This window comes from Arachis ipaensis, chromosome B9, assembly GCF_059453495.1.
Source record: "Arachis ipaensis isolate K30076 ecotype BB chromosome B9, ASM5945349v1, whole genome shotgun sequence".
Taxonomy (NCBI): domain Eukaryota; kingdom Viridiplantae; phylum Streptophyta; class Magnoliopsida; order Fabales; family Fabaceae; genus Arachis; species Arachis ipaensis.
Genome location: NC_142444.1, coordinates 11,381,097 through 11,396,382, shown reverse-complemented (window position 1 = coordinate 11,396,382; position 15,286 = coordinate 11,381,097). Strand labels below are relative to the sequence as shown.

At 40.2% G+C, this 15,286-nt stretch overlaps 2 protein-coding genes across 2 annotated transcripts; one reads left to right on the top strand and one right to left on the bottom strand.

Annotated features, from left to right (window-relative positions):
- Positions 1 to 3,513: 3,513 nt before the first annotated feature.
- LOC148543731 (uncharacterized) lies at positions 3,514 to 4,864 on the top strand. The gene is made up of 2 exons (XM_088498688.1): positions 3,514 to 3,890; positions 3,988 to 4,864. Exons 1-2 carry the CDS (start codon positions 3,514 to 3,516, stop codon positions 4,862 to 4,864), a joined length of 1,254 nt encoding a protein of 417 aa, XP_088354814.1.
- Positions 4,865 to 12,557: 7,693 nt separating this feature from the next.
- Positions 12,558 to 13,340, bottom strand: LOC148543730 (uncharacterized). The gene is made up of 2 exons (XM_088498687.1): positions 13,209 to 13,340; positions 12,558 to 13,157 (listed from the first exon to the last, which is right to left on the bottom strand). The coding sequence occupies exons 1-2, from the start codon at positions 13,338 to 13,340 to the stop codon at positions 12,558 to 12,560; spliced, it is 732 nt and encodes a 243-aa protein (XP_088354813.1).
- Between the last annotated feature and the right edge of the window lie 1,946 nt (positions 13,341 to 15,286).

Genomic DNA, 15,286 nt, shown 5'->3' with positions numbered 1-15,286 from the left:
CTTTTTTTCAATAATTTTTTTAATGTGTATGGTTATTATTTTATGTTAGGATATAATTAGAATCAATTAGGATCAATTAGAATTATTTAGTATATCTGAATATTTATTATAGAATATTACGTCTTTATTATTACGATTCTCTTAACCCCTATAAATACCCTTTTATATTGTATCATTCTAAGACATCTTGAATATACTCAATAATACACAAATCTTTTTTTTTAGTTTAGTCTCTTGTTTCTAACATGGTATCCGAGCCATGGTATCCTCTTTGAAGAGGATAAGTTGTTTTCCTTGCGGTGAAATTATCGTAGTTTTTGCATTTTTTTTCTATACCATTCTTCTTTCCCTTTTGTCACTCCTTTGATGCTTTTTCACCTCACCGACTAGCCTATTTTATTTGTCTTGTGTTTTTTTTTTCGAATCAAATGATCAAACACCAATGTCATCTGCTGTTTTCCTATTCTCAGAAATCATATAGTTTTTGCTCTCTTTCTGCAGTTTCATCTGCGTTCTCTCGTGGCAGTTCCGTCTGCGTTCTCTCGTGGCAGTTCCGTCTGCATTTCGTCTGTGTTTCCTTGTGGTAGTTCCATCTACGTTTCTTTCTCGCAGTTTCGTCTGCACTTTCTTCGGACAAGCGGCAGTTCCGTCTGCGCTTCCTTCAAACAAGCGGCAGTTCCGTCTGCGCTTCCTTCAGGCAGTTTCATCTGCATCCGTTTTACCAGTTTATGCTATTTTTTTCTCTATATTTTGTTGTTTTAAATATGTTTCAAACTCAAGTTGTCACTTGAGTTTGAGGGGGATGTTAGAATATAATTAGGATCAATTAGGATCAATTAGAATTATTTAGTATATCTGAATATTTATTATAAAATATTACGTCTTTATTATTACGATTCTCTTAGCCCCTATAAATACCCTTCTATATTGTATCATTCTAAGACATCTTGAATATACTCAATAATACACAAATCCTTTTTTCAGTTTAGTCTCTTGTTTCTAACATTTTAAAATAAGTTTATTGCAAAAATATTAAATAACATTTTGTGGATAAATAAATGGTATATTTTTAGAAACTATACCGAGCTTATAGATTTTATTTATATTCAGATGTAAGATGCATTATTTTGAATTTTTTACTTAATATTTTTAATTTTTAACTGTGTTATATATATTATTTTTAAAGATCAAATTTGTATTAGGTAATATTTTATTGATTGTTCTGGAAATTTTTGTATAATAGATATTGAAATTAAATACGTTAGAAACAGAACTTATTCATTTATTAAATTTCCTTCTCGCTGAAAATAATTTAACATTGTGATTAAATGAGTTAAACGTTAATGACATCTTTCGTCCTCGTGAAATTTGGCCTCCAAAAAAAGTAATTTATCTGATATTAATTTTAAAAAATGTACTTAGAAATATTTTTTAATTATAACATATGTCATTTTTTTCTACTCTAAATGGTTTTTAGAATCTCTCATCTATTGGTACTTTTAAAATTAATTGTGATGCTAGTTATTTTAGTTTGAGTGATAGTATTAGTTTTACTTGTATTATTAGAGATTGTAATATAAGAGTTGGCAAAGGAGATGCTTGGAAATGATTGAGAGTAATAATATTTTTTAAGAGGCATTGTTTGTTATTTGAAGAGGATATCTCTTAGTCTGGAATGTGGGTCAACGAGATGTTATTTGTGAGACGGATTGTGTGGAAGCGTTTAATCTTGCTAATTACCAAGATGGTTTTGGGTTTATTGATCAATTGGTGCTTAAAATAAGAGATATTATGCATTGAAATTAGTATGTTGACTTTCGTTTGATCATGAGAGATACAAATACAATAACAGACATTATGACAAAAATAACAATAAAAGTTACAATTTTCTTATGTTAAGTTTTTTTCACCTTAAAAGAGTTTAAGAGTAGTTTTAAACGGGATTATTCATCTATTTAAACAATTCTTTTATTTTATTTGTTTTTTTTATTAATTTATTTAAGAAAAAAAAAACGAGTTAAACGTTGATTCTGTAAAATAATGTATTGAATTATTGATGGATGAAGACACTAAGTTGTTTCCTTCTTCAAAGTAGACAAATAAATTCATTTCGTTTTGTCATCTCGGGTTTCATATATATACAATATAACTCAGCATCATTATCTCATAGCACTAGGGACCATTGTGGGATTTCGACGATAGATTGGTGTGGGGTCAAAAATTGCATAGTATTTTCGTCCACATACCTACATAGATTTAAGGACAATTTATGTAAATAAAATGAATGAACAAAATATTTACGCAAATATAACATTGGCAATTTCCAAACGCAAATGCAACAAACGCAACTGTATATAATCTGCTACATTCTGTAGCGGAACTCAATTGCATGTAATCCGCTACAGGGTACTTCAGATTACGTTGAGGGCTGCATTACTCATAAACCGCTACACCCTGTAGCGGTTTATGCTCAAATGGTGCTAGACTCATAATTCGCTACACCCTCTAGCGGATTATGAACAGTGTGGAAGCTTGGGAATATGCCTATATATACCCAACAAGTTGTGTAGAGTGTCATTTTCATTCATTCATAACTTGAGGAATGGAGAGTGAAGAGAGCTTTTTGGTGTTAGTGCATCATTCTGGAAAAATAAAAAAGATTTAGAGGCACGGTGTGAAGTTTACAGACAGAGAACCGCTGAGTATTTTTGTCAAGTCGTCTGATACACTGTTGGATCTGAAGAGCAGTATACTGCAGAAGTTGGCCGCGGGTGGCACAAAGTGGGTGAAGAAGCTGTTCTACAAGATCCCTATTGCGGTTGTCTCAACCGGCATGCAATATGAAACGTTCGTGTTACGAACAGATGAAGATATGCAGGTGTTGTTTCATTGTTGTCGGAATTTTTCGGAAGTAAAGATACATGAGATGTTTGCGAAGCTGGAACATGGGATCGATAGCTCTGGTGCATCCGCTCCAAACCCCCAGTCCACCACGATGGGGGGTGCCTCCACCTCGATGCCCGTCGTTGCACCTAAGTGTTTGTTGGAGTATCGGCCAGCCGGTCCAGTTGGGGCATTCACCTCAACTCATCCATTTCCAGATGTAGGACGTGAGGGGGAACCAGATCGGGTGGAAAATGCTATGCTAGAGGATGATTCCGACGAAGAGCCTGCTGACATCAAAAGGGACGACGATGATGAAATTCTGACAAACCCAGCAACATGTCAACCACCGTCAAGTGTCGGCACACATGAGCAACCTGCGCATTATTCTACCCTGGATCTGGGAGCCATCAGCCAACCGACGGAGTCAGCACCAACCTTTGGGGGTTAAGGCTTGCGCAAGAGAAATTCTGTAGCTGAATTTCAAGTTGGCCAATCTTTCCACAGTAAGGAGGAAGCTATGCTTATTGTAAAGGATTACAGCATTCGGCGCGGTGTTGAGTATAGAGTGATGGAGTCAGATCATCTTAAGTACCATGGGAGATGCAAGGAGTTTGGGAAGGGATGCACATGGATGATTCGCATCAGCCTTTGAGCACGGAAGAGAACTTGGGAGGTTCGGTGGTACAACGGACCACACACATGCTTGGCTACATCGATATTCAGCGACCACCGACAACTAGATTATCACGTGATCTGTGCAAAGATCTTTCCTCTAGTTCGAGCCAATGCGGCGGTATCGATAAAGGTGTTGCAAGAAGCTACCGAAGGAATGTACAGGTTCAAGCCAACTTACAGGAAGACGTGGTTGGCAAAATAGAAGGCGGTAGCATAGATATACGGGGACTGGGAAGAGTCCTACGCCGAGCTACCTCGTTGGATCCTTGGTGTGCAGTCTACCATAGAGGGGACGGTTACGTTGTTGAAGACATCTCCGGTTCTCGTCGGTGATGACGTGGATGACTCAACCGTGTACTTTCATCGTCTTTTCTGGACGTTTCCTCCTTGTGTTGAAGCTTTCTGACACTGCAAGCCATTGGGCAGCATAGACGGTACTCATCTGTATGGCAAGTATGGAGGGACTTTGCTCCTGGCCATTGCTCAAGATAGGAACTCCAACATCTTGCCTATTGCTTTCAGTCTCGTGGAGGGGAAAAATGCCGAGTCTTGGTCTTTCTTCCTGACCAACCTACGGCAACATGTGACTCCGCAACAGGGGATACTGGTCATCTCAGATAGGCACAATGGCATCAAGGCTGCACTAGAGAACCCGAACAGTGGGTGGTTACCCACGCATGCGTACCGAGTATTTTGTATTCGGCATGTTGCAGCTAACTTCGTACTCAGTTTCAAGGGCACGGATGCAAAGCGTTTGCTTGTGAACGCTGCTTATGCGAAGACTGAGGCAGAGTTTCACTATTGGTTTGATATAATGCGGACTGAGAATCCGGCAATGTGTGACTGGGCGAACAGAATAGAATACGATAAGTGGACACAGCACCAGGATGGTGGCAGACGGTTTGGTCACATGACGACCAATATATCTGATTGTGTTAATTCTGTTCTGAAGGGTACACGGAATCTTCCGATTACCGCCCTAGTGAAGTCCACATATGGCCGACTAGCAGAGTTGTTCGTGATTCGTGGTCAGACGGCAGAGGCTCAATTGGCCAGCAGTGCCAAGTTCTGCCAGTCTTTTATGAAGGCGATGGAGCGCAACTTGAAAGACTCCAGATGCTTCACTGTCACCCTGTTTGATAGACACCAATCTGAGTACACTGTTGCCGAGACGACGCCCATCTGGAGCTTTTCACTTGGGACGTACCAAGTTTCCCTTCAGCATCGTACATGCGACTGTGGATACTTTCAAGCTCTCCATTACCCATGTTGCCATGCGATTGCATATTGTGCCCAGTCATGACTTGACTGGTCTATCTATGTCGACGAGGTCTACACCATGCAGAAGGTGTTTAGGGTGTACCAGATGGGTTTTGTGCCGCCAATACCGGAGGGACTTTGGCCACCTTATGACGGTCCGACCGTTATTCTGGACCCCAGCTTGAGGCATTGTCGTGATGGGCGATCGAGGTCTACCAGAATCCGGAACAACATGGATAAGGTCGACCATAACCGACCGAAGCGATGCGGGCTCTGCAGACAGCCTGGGCACACGCGTAGGTCTTGCCCACAGAGAGGCTCCACCGTTGCCGGTAGTTCGTAGGACTTCTAGTATGCGTGCTTCTAGTTTTATGAATTTTATATTCTCCTGTAGCAATTTACGTTTTCGGGTGTTAGTGCCTTTGGTGTGTTTGTGTGAGTGTTTGTTCCGACCTATTTGTATGACTTATGACTTATGCCTAATGTAGAAATTTAATCCGTGTTAGTGTTAATGCCTCATGTCTATTATATTTTTATGGCTTATTGTTTATGGAGACTGTATTTGTATAACTTTGTACATTTTGCATCACGAGTTCTTTCTGTTAGACTGGTATATGGCATCTTCCCAAGCTTCCACACTGTTCATAATCCGCTAGAGGGTGTAGCGGATTATGAGTCTATCACCATATGAGCATAAACCGCTACAGAGTGTAGCGGTTTATGAGTAATTCAGCCCTCAACGAAATCTGCGGCACCCTATAGCAGATTATGTGCAATTAAGTTTCGCTAGAGGGTGTAGCAGATTATATACAGTTGCGTTTGTTGCATTTGCGTCTGGAAATTGCCAATGTTGTATTTGCGTAAAGGTTTTGTTCATTCATTTTATTTACGTAAATTTTCTTAGATTTAATGATAATGAATTTAATTTTAATAAAGTAAAAACAAGAACGATAACAATAATAATAAATAAAAATAAAATTAGTAGAATTAAAAAATATTAAAATTTAAAATTATAAAAAATATTAAAAATTTAATTTTTAAAATTTTAAAGATAAAAATAATTTATGTGTATATTTTTAAAAACTAATTTTACGATAAATAAATTTATGATATGTCATATTGTTAGAGTATAACAAGGTTCTGAAAATCGGACGGTCATGAAATCGTTCTAGTTACTGATTTATTAATTTATTGGTCTAACCGTTGTTAAACAGAAAAATTATTTTAAAATAAAATAATAAATAAATTATAGAACAAATTTCATCAACACAATTAAAAATAATCAATAAATTATAAAAAAAATAAAAATTATAGAACATGTTTATTGCTATAATATAAAATTACAGAACATGTTTGTTTAATAATTAGTACATTACTATTATTATATGTTTTTCAAGCATTCAATCAAATGTATTTTTAGATGATGGTGAAAATTCATAAATTGAATAGTATAAACTATCTTTCTAAACTATCTTTAGAAAGATAGAAATTAAATCTTATAAGATTAATTAATATCAAACAACAAAAATGCCGTACATATAATCAATGATAATTAGCATAACTTGAAAACTGCCATGTATTCTCCTTTTTTTTTTCCAGAGATACAAGTAACAATCACAAAGGATGGAAAACAAAGAAGTTAATCAAGTCAGAAACATTAATCCTAAAATTTGAAGCAAATGCCTCTGGACTAAGTGGCTGCAATTGCACCAAGAATTAATCGAGAAAGAAACACAAGTGGATTCAGAGGCTTCTTCACATCCTCTACCTTTGGACCAAGCTGTATAACAAATACAAGAAAACATTATTAAAATAAAGGAGATGAAGAAATTAGGTATTACCTTGAGGGGAGAGTCTCCACAAAATGGTTTCACACCAATCACAGAGCAACCCATGATCAAACCATGCCTCCGCACACCACGGTACCACTTTGGACCTATCCTTTTAAGCTTGACGTCTTTGAAGCCAGCATTTTTAAACCATTCAATGTAGTCTTCCTCCTTTGGGACCAATAATGCATGCTGGTAAGATTGAAAATTATCACGTCTGGGCAATTGTTGGCAAGATTTTCATCAACAAAATTTCAAAAACAGCAACAAATAATAAACAAAAACCCAATCAAAACCATAACTGAAATCAACAAGGCAACACTGTACTAACAGCAGCTCTCAAAGGATAAACACAATCAAAAACACCATTACCAATAGCACAACATACTGAACAGAGCCAGGAATCAAGAACAATCATCAACAAAATTAAAAAATAGCAACAAATAATCACCCTAGACCTGAAATCAATATATTTATCCAAAAAAAAAAAAATCAAACACAGCATACTTAGAAATTAAAAAAGGCAGCTGCAGAGTACCAAATTCATTTTAACCAATAATTTCAACAACACAAAATCAATGATTATATTTTCATTCACATTCAAAAATCAGTCTCACTAAACAGAGCATGAAAGGAAGAGCTGAAAAAACATGTAAGCAGTGACACTAACCTTTGATGGAGAGCAGGACGACGAAGAGACGATGGTGAGCGGCGAAACAAACCACAGACGATGAGCCACACGACAGCGAGCAGCTTGAATCCTCAAACAGAGAAGCCACGGGAGATAGGGACAACGTGCCGAGCTAGAAGAGGATGGGTTCGGTATAGGGCGAAGGAGGAAGGAGTGGAGGCGCCGACAACCACGGACGGCAGCGGCAAAACCGTTGAAGAAGCTAGGGTTTTGATTTGGGTAATTTTTGAACGGGCTATTCTTAGTGAGTGAGGTGAATCATGAAGGATGGGGTGGTGGGGGAAGGAGTGGGTGGGTAACGCGTTGGGACTTGGGAGGGTTTCTTCTTTTTTTTTTTTTTAACCCAGACCCAAAATGACGCCGTTTATAAAGAACTTGCCGGTTTCAGATCCGGTTCAACCGTCTGGTTCTCGTCAGTTCAACGGTTTCATACAATTTTCAATTCGATGGTTTTAGGCGTCAGACTGGACCGTTTTTATTGTCGATTTTGGGTTAGACTGGTTAAATTGGCCGGTTCGATCTGGTTTTCATAACCATGGAGTATAATTATGATCAATTAAGGTCAGTTAGTATCATTTATATTTATATAGTATATCTGTGTATTTATTGTAGGATTTTGTGCTTTTATTGCTTTGATTCTTCTAGCACTTATATATACCTTTGTACATTGTACCTTTCAACTCACACTCAATAATACACTCTTCAGAATACTCTCTTGTTTTCTAACATAGTATCAAGAGTATAGGTTTTTTTCCCATGAAAATTCATTCATATCCCTTTGTTTTTTTTCTTTTGGCAGTGATCTTTGCCCTCATTTTTTTATCCTTTTTCGATGTTTTGGTTCATCACTGCCGTTGCCACCGTGTTCGTCTCTCACGATTCCAACGCATCCAAAATCGTTGTCGGACTTCGCCGGACATGCCGCCATGCACCGCTTGAAGTCCCCTGTCCGTTTGAGGTTCTTCTCCTTCCAGATGCCTCCAGCGTCATTGGATCAACGGCTCTCCATTGCACCACATGTCACGCCAGACACCTCCATAGATCCACTGTTCAACCCACGCCTCTGCTGACCCAACCTGACCAGCTTCATGACCCACGTGCCATCTCATCGCCGCCTCAGCACTGACGCGTTTTCCTCCTCCTATCTCGCGTTGCCACATGGCCTTTCCTGCTGACGTAGCATTTGACATGGCAGACAGTGGGACTCTCTCTAAGGTTTTTTGGCGAGATCTTTTCGATTCTGTCCTCTATTTTTTCGTTTTCTACCCCAAATTTGTAATTTTCTCTCCTCTCTTTGATCTATGTATCTATTAGTATGGAAAAATTAGATGTTTTTGCTGCCACAGACAGAAAGAGTAAATTATGTCGAAATTGTAACCATTTTGGACACCTTTTCTCATACTATCCTTCTATTGAATGTCGCAAATGCCAATAGAAAGGTCACATTAGCTACAATTGTCCACACCTATTTTGCCATTATATTGCAAGCTCTCAGGATATTTGATTACTACCTGTCCTACTCGCCCACCACGTCCTGATAAACTCAAGTATCATTCTCGTCCCAATTTCTCTAAGAATATGTCTGCTTCTGTTATTGCTGTTACTACAGAATCTACCAATTCTGCAACCTTGAATGTGATCCACTAGCAAGACCACTGAAAGATAACACGAAGGCATAAATAAGTGCAGTGACAAGAAAGAAGAGAGCCTTAGGCGTTCTTTTTTCCTTGAATGAAAATTGAACAAGCATAGTAATAACTTAAAACCTTCTACTACCAAGTTCAATACATGAATACCATGTATGATAAACAAATTCTTTCTCTTCGTGGAGAGAAATAAACTATGGAGAAGTTTGGGGACCAGGGAATTGAGACAGTGACATAAATATATTCTCTGGTTATAAGCCCAGCCATATGAAAAACGATGAAGCTCTTGATTACAGATGAAAGAAACAGGAGAATTTGTTAGAACTCACCAAATCATGAAGCAGCTTCTGATTGCGCGAAGGAATCTGACAGTGAGACTCGATGGAAGAAGACGACGAGCCCCAGGACCTGCTGTTTCTGCCGTCGGCAATGAAGAGCGCAACGAAGGCGCGCGACTGTGCACAATGTAAGAACCCACATTTTCACGTAAAACCGTTTTAATAAAATAATTTTAGTGCCCAGAATAGATTCAAAATTTAGAAGTTTTAATTTGAAAATATAAATGTGAAATTTGATTTTAGTGAATTTTTCTGAGCTGGAAAATATATCTGTTTCGAAAAATTTTGTAAAAATGCGTACTGGCGCTTAAGCTGGCAATACCGGCTTTAGTCTGTTTAGTACCGTGTATTTTGGAAAATAATATTTTAAAAATTAATTTATTATTTTGAAAGGAGAAAAAATAATTTAGAATCGAAATCCGGACACTAATCTTAAAGGTTTTGCCCCAAAGTGAGCCAAACGGACCAAAAACACTTAGCAGATTGGACCGAACTCAAGTGGGCCTAAGTCCAACTTATATACCCCTCATTAAATGAGCATTTCAGCTCATTTGAAGAAAAGAAAGAGAGAGGGACGGTGAGAAGAGTGAAGAGAAGGGAGTTGGGGTTTTATTATTCACCCTCACCTTCATTTGCTTGTAACTTGAGCTACGAACCTCCGATTGATGAGCCGTTTGTGGCCACGTGAAGCTCTCGACAAGCTATTCCTTTCTATCTAAGTTTTTCTGGTAAGAACTCGAAGCTCAATCCCCAGTTCTCTGCCCTAAGTTTCTGCATGATTTTGGTTATGAGTTTTGAGTAGATTTTGTGGTTTTGCTTGTTTAGGTGATCTCTAGTAGCGAGTAATTGTTGGATTTTACCCCTAATCTCGTTAAATAAGGTAAGGAACCTCTTTATCCTTGTAGTTTGGTATAGTATGAGCTTTAGTTGTTGATGTACGGTTATGTTGTATGTATGAAGCATGTTTTTGGAGTTAGTAGTGGCTTTTGGTTTGGCTTGATAGTTTAGAGCTTAGTGGAAGCTTGATTTGAATCAAGTTTGGTGTTGGAGCATATTGGGAATTGGCCAAGGTATGGTTTCGGTTTCCTTTGTGTAATATGTAATGTTCATGGACACTTAGACTAGTGACCCATAGGATAGGATTGGATTAAATTGGTTGTTGGGATTGTTGTATGATGATGATGATGTATAATGATTTGAGGATTTGAGTTGTTGAATGATGATTTATGATGAATTATGATGGGTTGATGATTTTTGAGTATATTGGTAAATTATGATGTTGTAATGATAATATGGTGTGAAATATTTAGATTGAGGTGAAATGAGATTGAGAGTGATGTTTAGTATTGATAGATGATGAATATTGTTGAATTGTGTCGAATTGATAGATCACAGATATTTTAAAGAAGTCTCGTAATTAAATATTTTGTTAGCTTTTTTTTAATGTATGAAATAAAATATATATTTTTTAATTTTTAAATTATTAATTTTTTAATAAATTTTTTTTAATAAATTATTAATTTACTATGTGTGTAATTCGAACCCAGCTGGTTCGAATTAGTGTGTGCGTGTGTTTGTGTATAATTCGAACCCACCTGGTTCAAATTATGTAGAAATGGAGTTTGAATTCAGCTGGTTCGAACTACATATAAACGTACATTGGTGGATTCATAAAGCAGTTTTCATTTTGACTTATTCGTATAAAATTTTGCTCCCCTTAACTTATTATTGTGATTTGCCCAAAAAATTATGTCATTTAAAGTATAACTCATTAGCTACGTTAATCGAATTTGATTAGAATAAAAAAGATCAATTGAATTAAGAGAAACCATAACGTTGGGGCTATGCAGGATTCTTTCCAACATTAGGCCCGTGTGTGATAAACATTTAATGCTTGTGATTATATAGAAGATCATGCCATTTATATTTGCATTCATTGGCTGCTTTGGCTTATCTTTTGTTGGCACCAAATATTTTTCTATTAATTGTGAAAAGAGGAAACTTGGTCATTGTCAAATGTTGTCACCCTCTTAAATCCTTCCAAGATAGAACTCTTCTCCGTTATTAGTTCAATGACATTTTTGGCTCCTTTTTCTCTCCTACATGAAACAATTGATTAGTTGTTTTGTGAATGTCTTTCATCATCACCTCAACTAATTCTTCCTCTCCTTCAAGATGTAGAACAAAACGCCTTAGATTCGGGTCAGAATGTGCACTTAGCATAACTCCAAAATTAATATAAAGTAAGTAGATACTTATCAATCTTTGCGGAAATGCAAAATAAAAAATGATAATGTATAATAAACTTCTCTATTTACCAATTGGAACCAAATATTTTTAGTAAATTTATTTTTCATATGGTATTTTCTAATTCGTTAACAAATCAAAAATTAATCTATCATACATTTAAACTCTAATTAAAAATTTGTGATTGATTAATAACTTATCGCATATACAAAGTATAATTAGAACTACCTCTCTTGACCACCTCGGCATTGTAGCGTAAGGCCATTCTTTGCTTGAGCGCTGTCTCTGATAAGTGGGCCATCTCCTTGGCCTCATCCACTAAGTCCTTTTCCACGGCCTCCCCAATTCCTCCTAAGAGTAGTCGCGGGCTCGATTCGCCGATTTCCACGGGTATTATTGCGTCCACCCTATAGGTGAGTCGGAAAGGTATTTCTCCAGTGGCCGACTGTTGGGTTGTGCGATAAGACCAGAGAACTGAGGCTAGTTCGTCTGCCCACGCTCCCTTCTTTTGGTCAAGTCGCTTCTTGAGGCCTTATAAGATGACTTTGTTCGCGGCCTCTACTTGTCCGTTGGTCTGGGGATGCTCAACTGACGAGAACTTTTGTTTTATGTCCAAGTCGGCCAGAAATTCTCCGAATCTTTTATCAGCTAACTGGGTCCCGTTATCGAAGATAACGACTTCTGGGATCCCGAATCTTGCTACTATGTTCCTCCACATGAACTTTCGACAATTGGCTGAGGATATGCTGGCCAACGGCTCCGCTTCTACCCACTTTGTGTAATAATCGATTTCCACTATCAGGTACTTGACTTGTCCCGGTCCGACTGGGAAGGGTCCTAGTAGGTCAACTCCCCATTGTGAGAAAGGTCGGGAAGCCGTGAGAAGACTGAGCTCGGTTGCTGGCGCTTTATGGAAGTTAGAGTTTTCCTGGCATCTTTTGCACCTTCTGACAAACTCTTTAGCATTCGTCATCATGGAGGGCCACTAATATCCGGCTCTGATAAGCTTCCTAGCCAGGGCCTTCCCTCTGATGTGGTGACCACAGCATCCTTCGTGGACTTCCCGGAGGACGTACTCCGTTTGGTCGGGGCGCAGGCATTTTAGCAGTGGTTGGCTAAGTCCTTTTTTAAACAACTGGCCCTGTATGATTGCATACTTGGCCGCCTCTCGCCTTATTGTTTTGGCCGCCTGCTCATCGCTGGGGAGCCTGGCCTTTTCCAGAAATTCGATGATCGGGTCCATCCAGGAGGGTTCTGGCTGGGCTAGCTTTAACACCACTGTTGGTTCTTTTATCAGACCTTGAATGAGGGATCGGGTACCCATCCCTGGCTTTGTACTTGCTAGCTTGGACAGGAGGTCTGCCCGTGTGTTCCTTTCTCTCAGAACGTGCTGGACCGTGACCTCCTCAAACTGCTTGCTCAATTCTTTGACTTTCTTCAGATACCTCTGTAACAGTGAGTCTCTGGCTTGGTAGGTTCCATTGATCTGGGAAGTGACGACCTGTGAGTCACTACACACTTCCAGTCTTGTGGCTCCGACCTCCGTTGCTAGAACTAGGCCACCCAGTAGGGCCTCGTATTCTTCCTGGTTGTTTGATATCGGGAAATCGAATTTGACTGACTACTCGTATATAACTCCAGCCGGGTTTTCCAAGATGATTCCTGCTCCTCTGAACGTTTGGTTGGATGCTCCGTCAATGTGGAGCTTCCACCGTGTGCTCGGTGTCCTGTCTGGGTCCCGCGTTACTTCTATAAGGAAATCAGCCATGGCTTAAGCCTTGATCGTGTGCCTGGGTTCATACTGTAAGTCATACTGGGAGAGTTCGACAGCCCAAGTCATCATTCTTCCTGCCAATTCGGGTTTCTGGAGTACTTGTCGGATCGCCTGATCCGTCCTGACGATTACTTGATGCCCTTGAAAGTACTGCCGCAGCCTGCGCGACGATGTCAGGAGCATATACGCCACTTTTTCCAGCTTGCTATACCTTAGTTCTGCTCCTTGTAGTATTTTACTCACAAAATATATTGGCTGCTGAGTCTTCCCCTCTTCTCGCACCAAGATTGCCGCCAAGGCCTCGTCGGTTACTGCCAAGTACAAGTATAGCGCTTCTCCCTTCTTGGGCCTCGCGAGGACGGGTAGTGCCGAGACTATTTCTTTGAACTGCTTGAAAGCTTCTTCACATGCTGGGGTCCACTCGAATGCGATCCCCTTCTTCATCAGGTTAAAGAAAGGTAGAGCTTTTGCTGCCGACGCGCCGAGGAAACGGGATAGCGCTGTGAGTCTGCTCGCCAACCTTTGGACATCTTTCACGCTTCCCGGGCTCTTCATCTGAAGGATTGCCTCACACTTTTTCGGGTTGGCCTCCACCCCTTGCTGGGTTATCATAAACCCCAAGAATTTACCAGCTTCAATGGCGAAGGCACACTTCAGTGGATTGAGCCTCATTTCGTGCTGACGAAGAGACGCGAAAATTCTTTCCAGGTTACTTAAAAGGGCCTCGGGCCTGGCGGTCTTGACCAAGATATCGTCTACGTATACTTCTACTGTCTTGCCGATGAGGTCCCTGAAGATCTTGTTCATCAGTCTTTGGTATGTGGCCTCCGCGTTCTTTAGTCCGAACGGCATGACTTTGTAGTAATATGTTCCCCCCGGCGTTATAAATACCATTTTCTCTTCATCTGGCCAGTGCATCGGTATCTGATTATACCCAGAATAGGCATCCATGAAGCTCAGATACCGGTAACCCGCAACCGCGTCAACGAGAGCATCGATGTTGGGTAGGGGGAAGGAATCTTTGGGACATGCTTTGTTAAGGTCAGAGTAATCCACACACATTCTCTATTTCCCACTAGGCTTTTTAACCAAGACCACGTTTGCCAGCCAAGTCGAGTAATCGAGTTCCCGAATGAAGCCCGCTTCCAATAGGCTGGCCGTCTGCCTGGCCACCTCCTCTGCTCGTTCTTGAGACATTTTCCTTCTCCTTTGAGCCACCGGCATAGCGTTCGGTTTCACGGCTAGAGGGTGGGACATGAATTGGGGGTCTATACCTGGCATGTCGGCTGGGGTCTAGGCAAACACGTCGCCGTTCGCTCTGATCATCTCCATCAGGGGCTCTTTCAAGCCGTCGGGTAGGTTCCTGTTTACAAAGGTAAACTTCTCCTCCGAGTCGCCGACCCTGAATTTTTCCAGGTCCCCCTCTGGTTCCGACCTAGGTTTATCATCAACTCTGGCGTTGAAATCGGCAAGAAAAATGCTAGACGCTTCTTTAGACTTCTTTCTCAGGGAGAGGCTGGCGTTGTCGCATGTGACCGCCGTCTCTAGGTCTCCCCTGATGGTCCCAACTGATCCATCATCAGCAACAAATTTCATTAGCAATAGCTTGGTGGAGATCACTGCCCCAAATTCATTGATGGTCTTTCTCCCCAGGATGAGGTTGTAGGTCGTCGAGTCTCTTAAGACCACGAACTCCGCCATTAGCGATCTCTTCCCCCTGCCTCCGCCTATGGAGACCGGAAGGAAAATTACGCTGTCTGGCTTGATGAAGTTATCGCCAAGGCCTACCACGCCGTGCTGGTGACCTTTGAGGTTGGCGTCTCGTAGGCCCAGGGCGTCAAATACATTGCGAAACATGATATTCGAATCAAACCCTGTGTCCACCAAGATCCGCTTTACTATGCCGGTGCCCACCCTGGCCGTGATGACCATCAGCGGAT

What these genes read in the sequence shown, in the direction of transcription:
- LOC148543731 (XM_088498688.1), top strand. Translation starts at nt 3,514, where the DNA reads ATGGATGATTCGCATCAGCCTTTGAGCACGGAAGAGAACTTGGGAGGT. An exon ending in GACATCTCCGGTTCTCGTCG is followed by an intron (nt 3,891 to 3,987) that starts GTGATGACGTGG and finishes GCCATTGGGCAG; the next exon opens with CATAGACGGTACTCATCTGT.
- LOC148543730 (XM_088498687.1), bottom strand. Translation starts at nt 13,340, where the DNA reads ATGGCTGATTTCCTTATAGAAGTAACGCGGGACCCAGACAGGACACCG. An exon ending in TCTTGGAAAACCCGGCTGGA is followed by an intron (nt 13,158 to 13,208) that starts GTTATATACGAG and finishes TCAAACAACCAG; the next exon opens with GAAGAATACGAGGCCCTACT.